The sequence below is a fragment of the Etheostoma spectabile genome, chromosome 7 (assembly GCF_008692095.1).
Source record: "Etheostoma spectabile isolate EspeVRDwgs_2016 chromosome 7, UIUC_Espe_1.0, whole genome shotgun sequence".
Taxonomy (NCBI): Eukaryota; Metazoa; Chordata; class Actinopteri; order Perciformes; family Percidae; genus Etheostoma; species Etheostoma spectabile.
Genome location: NC_045739.1, coordinates 18,087,210 through 18,094,611, shown reverse-complemented (window position 1 = coordinate 18,094,611; position 7,402 = coordinate 18,087,210). Strand labels below are relative to the sequence as shown.

General features: G+C 41.7%; 1 protein-coding gene across 1 annotated transcript in view; it reads right to left on the bottom strand.

Moving 5' to 3' along the window:
- The window catches only part of mmp23ba (matrix metallopeptidase 23ba), an 8,692-nt gene that overhangs the window by 807 nt on the left and 483 nt on the right, over positions 1-7,402 (bottom strand). The window contains exons 2-7 of the mRNA XM_032521795.1: positions 4,105-4,241; positions 3,146-3,285; positions 2,494-2,661; positions 2,208-2,372; positions 1,219-1,329; positions 128-254 (exon numbers count right to left, since the gene is read on the bottom strand). Coding sequence (XP_032377686.1) covers positions 128-254; positions 1,219-1,329; positions 2,208-2,372; positions 2,494-2,661; positions 3,146-3,285; positions 4,105-4,241 — 848 coding nt within the window. The remainder of the gene's footprint in view (positions 1-127; positions 255-1,218; positions 1,330-2,207; positions 2,373-2,493; positions 2,662-3,145; positions 3,286-4,104; positions 4,242-7,402) is intronic.

Below are 7,402 nucleotides of genomic sequence, written 5' to 3'. Positions count from 1 at the left end.
AGTGGAGTAGAAGTAGAAAGTGGCATGAGAAAAAAAAAAAAAGTACAAGTACCTCAAATCATGGAAATCATGCTGTTGCATCTGTGTGGTTGGGTGGACTGATAATAGATTAGAGAGAGATACTCACTATACTTTGCCTTTCTTTGATGCTATTTTCTTCCCACAACGAAAAGTGAGCTTCTTGCCCTCAACGACCAGTTTGTGCTTGGTCCTCGGGGGGGTCGTGGTGGGAGCCACAGTGGGAAAAGGAAATTCTGAAGAGGAGTGGAGGGAAACTCTTAAGCTGATGCTCCAAAATAAGACAGACCAAAGTAAAGAGCCTTAATGATCTTAAAAAATGATCCTGACCAATCACCTGAGAGCAAGAAGAAGAAGAAAAAACTCATTGTCTGGAGATGTTACAACTTTCCATGAAACTCTGATTATCGTCAAACCTTTTGATACAAAACTCATCACGTCAGACACTTAATACGCTTTTCACAACCCCTGACCTGGCGGCGCCGCGGATGTCTTATCAATGTCATTTCTCCCATCTGGTTTCTGACAAACACCACAGGCCGCCTTGTGATCAACTCGAGAGCCTGCTTCAAAAAACTGTCGCTCTCGTTAATGCCGCAAAAATCCAAAGTGACCTTGTGTGTCTCTAACCCTCAAGCCGCAGTCTGAAATTCCAGCGGTTTGGAATCACTTAGGAATTTTCCACAACCGTACAACGTCTCCCAATCAACAATGAGGAACAGATTACTGCGAGCCAGGAATCATATCCTCTTGCCTCTCTCCACACTGTCCCTTGTTGCTGACAAAAATCTCTGAAAGCCCCAATCCAAGGGCTGCGATGGTTAAGTGGAGCCATTTCCTGTTGTGCAACAGGAGACCTGAGCACCAGTGCATCGCACAATGAACCTAAAGTGGTTTAGGCTGTCAGATTGCTCATGTGTTATCAATATTTGGTGTGGAGAAAGCAATTATTGGGTGCCTGCTCTGCTCTGTCAGACACACATATGGTCCCGTGGGATGCTGGTACTCTCCAGAACTAAACACAGACTCCCTTCAAATCAGATTCTTTAAACCCCCCATGGCTGCTCTGCATGGCTGGACCCTGTTGGCTCCCATTGCTCCATTGGCAAACGGTTCACAGCAGCTTCTTGCGCTGCTCAATTGAGAGAAAACCTTTTTTTTCTTCCCTGGACTGCTGCTGCTTTGCTGCTGTTGTCTTACCGTAACAGAAATCACAGCTGGAGGGGCAGTGCTTCTGCATCAGTTTACGTTTGCTTCCGCAATAGCCTTTCCGAGCCCAGGCCGGACAGATAAATAACCGGTCCAAACATCCTGGAGGAGAGGGGGAGAAGCAGGAGGATCAGACAAGTCAGCAGCAAAAGAATTTGGATCTCCGATCTACTTTTTGTTCCAATGAAAATGACTCAATAGTTTATACAACATTCATTAGTGCCACGTTCAGTGTCCTCAAAGACAAATGTTGTAGTCTACATTCTGGTTGATTGGGGCCAAAAATGGATTAAAGGTTTTTCTACGGCTGGTTCTTCACAAATGTATCTAGACATAATTCCTCTAATGCTGGGATCAGATTACACAATATGTTTGCCTTTGGAGATGGTCACTGTGTCAAGATAAAGCCATCACTTGAATTCTTGAATTCTTGCCCTGACTTGGCCGAGAGACAATCAGAGCTTGCCGTCTTTCATGACTTCCATGTGCAGGTGATCGGGACGATGGTGCCAGGGACTATAACTTCCCTGTTCCACTCGACAGGACCAACAACATCATTCCTCTTCCACTTTGGCATGTAAAGCGTTTAATGCCAACGTCATGGAACTTGCAGAAGTTGCCAAAGTGCTGTGAGGTTTATCACATTTGCCAGTTGTCTTCCACTGTTACAGACAACTCTTTTGATTCCTGACAGGGTGAGCCATCACACCTATTTTGCAGTCTGATCCCAGCAGGAGAACTGGATTTGCTGTTTAGGTCTCGAGGATGTTTTCCATTTTATTCAAGAGGCTTCAGTGGTTCACCTGGGATGAACTGCAAACTGTCTTCAAAACCAAATAAGTCAATTTGACTTACTACTAGACATCCTGTGTCTTGGATGACTGACAATATTGTCAGATGTATTAACAATTGTCGAAGCCCTGAAGGAGAGCTTTCCCATGAATGTTCTATCAGAAAAGTAAGAAGGATTGTGAACATACCGTAGAGACGGTGCAAACCCCACACCTCATCCTGTGTGATCAGCTTGCGCCCTGTCAGAGTTGCATTCAGGTGCATTATAGCTTTCGGGTCCAAGGAGTGCATGAGTCCCAGGACGTGGCCGATTTCATGGGTTGCCACATGGACAAGATCCGTCAGCCAAACCCCTGCAACAAAGGTACTGTTGATTATTTGCACCCCGCGAGCTGTCCAGCTCAGCATCTGCTGCCTCCATCACCTTATGGGTCAAATATTAGAAGTTTCAACAAACATGATAAAGACACATGCCTTTCTTCCAGCTAAAGCGCATGTTTCCTAGAATCCAGTATTCGTGGTCGTCGAAGTGGATCTCGCCAGTTGGCGGGAAGAAAGCATGAGCCAATTCTCCTGTGATGCCGTCAAAACAATGGTGCAAGTAGGACTGCAGACAGTCCGTGTGGTTGATGGGGTAGAAACCTGCCAAGACAGAGAGAGAGAGAGAGACGTACCTCAGAGCCGAGGAGGGAAACCCTCGCTCCATTATTTCACTCTGTGTAGACAACAGCAGCGGGGTGGGGGGGGGGGTGAATTACAAAAGACAGAGCTCTTTCTTCAGTCTTCACCCCACAGGATTTCAACCATTCCTCTCACTGTCACTGAAGAATATATGCAGGAGTCTGGAGTTTACACCCACAGGGACAGATAAAGCCCAGTTTAGCCTGCCTCACCATAGGCTGACACATGTATGGAAGTTGTTAAGCATTTTCTTTTTTTCATTTAGAATCACACTATAATCTTGGTAATACAGTCGCGGTAGTTTGATTTAATACGTTTGGAGGCGAAGACATTTCTGCGATGACAGCACGGAGAGAAAAACCGGTGACGACAAAGCAGAAGTCTGGAGCTCAGGAGCCAAGGAACATCTGTTGGGGATTGATGCAGCCACATGCAGAGTACCTACCGATCTTAATGGCTGCTTCTTGGTCAGCTGGCACCTCTCTGAAGCTGAAAGGCGAGACGTCGCTCCACATGCCAAAAGCCTTGGCGATGCCTCGGCGCGTGTCACTGGCATTTATCAAGTTTGTGGGGTAGGAGAGCAACCTGCTCAGAAACAACAGCGTTATGTGGTTATTACCGGCCTCTACACACATTCTTCCACAGCAGAGCAATCTGCCAAAACACAATGGCTACTGTTCAGACAGAATTCCCACAAGCACTGCAAACAGCTCCATTACTTGATATTCTCTCATATCTCGGCTAGGGTTAGACTGAAATGGATACTTTTTATACAAATCAGAAAGTGATCAGTCGGTAATATGGATGAGGTGAAGATATTAAAAATATAGAATATATAGAATATATCAAATGTGGCTAATATTTTGGTCCACTGTCCACTAATGTTTGTTCACCAAAACCCAGTGATCACACCTCCTTGGTTAAATCCAATATTTTTATAAATGACTTAATAGGATCATCTTTGCACAGATCCAGAAAGGACAAAGTGTCATTGGATCGTCTCTAAACAGTTAGTGCAACACAATCCAATTATTTGTAACCTATAATTGCAGTGTAGGTGCAAGAGTCCACCCTACACTACTTTATTTTCCCCTCTGACAAATGCAAGCAGAGAGTTCTGTAACCGTTGGCCCTATAACCTTAAATGGACTTTTTGATTGACATGAGATGAAAACATATTGACAAAGTTCTTCAAATTCGGGTGAAAAAAAATTCCATTAATGTGCTGCTAACCCACGCCAACAGTCGGATTTCATTTCATAATGCCTACTTCAATTGAAAAAATATCTGTTTTCCTGCCAAAACCAACACCAGTCTACCTCACTATGGTGTTTTTCAGCTATTTTTTTCCTTCCATTTTCTACTACTGTTGTGTTGACTGGAGGAAGAATTGCAAATGAATACTTGTATGTTAGCTTGAACTTGTCCCATTTGAGCTGCTCCGGGGTGAGGGTGTAGCGCTTGTTCCTGGAGAGGTGGAGCACTTGTGAGCGGGCCTCTTTGCGGATCCCGATGAGCAACACAGTGGTGTAAGCTTCTTCCTTGGACAAAGAAAAACCTTTAATTAATCACCTCACACTCAAGTGAAGAAACATCTGAAGCTGTCATTGGGATTAGTATTCCAAAAATAAATTCAAAAAGATCCATTTCTTTTGTCAGTTGAATGTGTATTACAAGCCACAGAAAGGGTCTGACTTTTGAAGCTGCAGACATTGAACTCCTTTTGTAATCTTGATGGTTACAACTGCACTCAGTTGCTCAGTGACTTGCATCTGAATGTTACTTATTAGATTTTCATACTAGGGCATTCCATCTCATGGAAACGGGAAGTGGTCAGCAGTAAAAGTGCTTTCCAAACATAAAGTATGAGCCTTTTTCACAGATAGGTTGTGTCTTATGTCCCTTTGGGGATGGGTAACATCGACTCCAAGTCATCACACCTGGATTCTACGATATTTTTATTGCTTTAAAAGGCCGGACATGGGTATTTGGAATTCGTGCTTTCATAAATATTCTTTGACTGAAGTTAAGTTGTGGTTTGCCTTGGCTGCGATATTCCATAATAGGGATCGCAACAGTTGATAAAATCTATTACTTTTTATGGAGATGGGTTTAAGTAATAAATCCCCTTTCCAACACTTGGAAGTCCATTCTAACCAAAGGAGCCCCTTCTGTGACAGCAGGACTGATACATTAAGAAGGATTGAAGAAAAGGTGCATTAAAACTGAAAAACGTCTGAAGCCACATACGACCGTCCATGTACCTTGAATTTTGATTTCTTTACAAATGGAAAATTACATGTTTTAACCTTATATGTGCTTGGAGACTGACAAGTGTAAAAACTGGAAATCAAGTGTAAGATGTGAAGAGAGCGGGCCACCAACATACAGGTTGCAGTTAGAAGTGTATCGACCTTAATATTCTTCAAACTAAGTTGTTGTCCGATTGTCCAACAGAGTTGAAAAATGTCCTTTTGGAATCTGAAGTTCTTTCAAAGAAGACAATCCAACAGACACTCCCTTTACTCAATATTTGGCCAGGTGTCTGGAGGTGTGAAAGCAGGCTGTCACAAGCTTTTGTTTTTCACACAACTACTGCCATCACTTTTCAAGACTTTTGAATTCCTTCGTGGAGAGCCTGACAGAAAGCGTGTGCTGTTATTCCCATTTTTACGATTCATTGTCTCACTTGTCTCTATGACAGCGGGCTTTTTGCCGCCTTAAGTGTGTCCATTCCTGTCCTCTGGGTTGGGATGATTAACGGGAGACAAGAGCAAGAAAAAACTCATTTCTGCTATAGCCCAAAAAAATGATACTCAATGTTATGACTTTTTTGTTTTTTTAATCTTTTTTATTTTTTTTATTTTCATGAATTTGATCATTTCACTTCTTACAAGCATAAAAAAATAATTCAAATTAGTCACTCTTTCACAAACGGTAGACCTATGCAACATGTGCACCATTGCATGTTTTCTTACTGGGAAAAAGTCCTGATGGAAGATGGAGAGCAAACATCAAAGACACTCCCTTCACTTGGTATTCTACACCCTATCCTCTGGTTCCTGTTCCTGCTTCGCCCAGTCAAGACAAACAGATGCAGTACTTCCTTCATTTCCTACCAAAATAGTGAAACAGGGCCAGGCGGTCTGGCAGACTGTCCCAGACTGCTGGTAAACTGAATGGCCTTTCTTGCTCTGATGTTAAATATAATGTCTCTGTATTGTATTCTATGTACTGTTCATTTTTTTGTAACAGTTGCTTTCCTGACATTAGCTAACACAACGGAGTTTGTGATTTATGAGGTGTTTAATGTAGTAAGGCCAGTACAGTTCTTTCGGTGTCGTGTCATGTTATATTCACTGCAAATGTAATCTCACACTTTTGGCACAAATAGAGATGAACCATAAACCACGAGGGCCGAACAAACGCACTAGACTAAACCGTGAAGTCAGTGGTGGAGCGCTGACTCTGAGGGCAACACATCTGAGGACGAATCCCAGAAGATCCCGGGGCTGGTCTGGAAGAGTTTAACCTCAGTGCCAGAGAGACTGTTAAATTATGATTTATATCCTTGTTTAACAAAGGCTATTTTCTGGTTATAATTCAACAAATTCTGAGTAGATTGCAGGTGTCAAATTGAGTGTCAACATTTTAGAAAACATTGTTGCTTGCCTGCTTTGTGTTTTCATACACATTTTGATACATCTACAGATTTTTAATCATGCAAATAGTGCTTTATTTTTAGTCTACAGAAGAGAAAACAATGCTCTTTGACTGCATTTTGACCTAACTTCATTCACTAACTGATTAATTTAGGCTCCAATGTGTCTTTTACTTATGTTGTAATTCATTCTGTTAGCCAAGAAGCTTATCTAAGGCAGTTATGTAATTCTCCACAGCAGTGTTCTTGATTGACACATATTGAGTGTGTGGCAAAGGAAATGACATAAAGCTATCCCTCCAGCTCTGTGTCCCAGTGGGTGGGTGGCAGTCTGGAGGAGCACATTTATCCAATTCCCTGTGCATGTCATCCATTCCATAGCCTAATCTAATTATGCCATTTATCAAATTTCTGCACCTTATGTCTTATGAAATGGCTAATTGAGTGACTTTTTGTGACTTTTTGCGTTTTAGGAACCGGAGAAATGACTGAAATTGCATGGACAGTTTTCTTATGCAGAACTTCAGCATAATAACAGTGAAGTTATTGTGTGAGGGATGCTTAGGTTACTTTGAAAGACTGTTTACAGTTAATAATAGTTCTGACCTTGTCCTAAAACCTGTCGTTCTGAGGACCATACTTCACTAAACAATGTTAGCTTTTTTAATTTGATTTTACTCACTGTCAAATATACACGACTTGTACAACACGTGATAAGGTAGGTTAATTCTTTATGTACTTTTAGTAAATTCGGGGTATAAAGGATCCACCGTGTATTACTTTATTTCAATATATAACATAAACTTCTACATTTGGGTTCACATGTGAGTAGGATTTGTAGCCTAAAATTTACTTTAAAAAGTGAGTTACTGTTCGACATAAGTACAATTGCTGTATATGCCGAAAAGAAAACTGGCTTTTAATAGTCTAATTAAAATATATTTCAAGCCTTAGCATTTCAGCAGGCTATGTAGCTTCACAGAGTCACATATTTTTGAATGGAGTTTGGTGTTGTGTTTTTTTTTTTTTTTAAATAAAGGA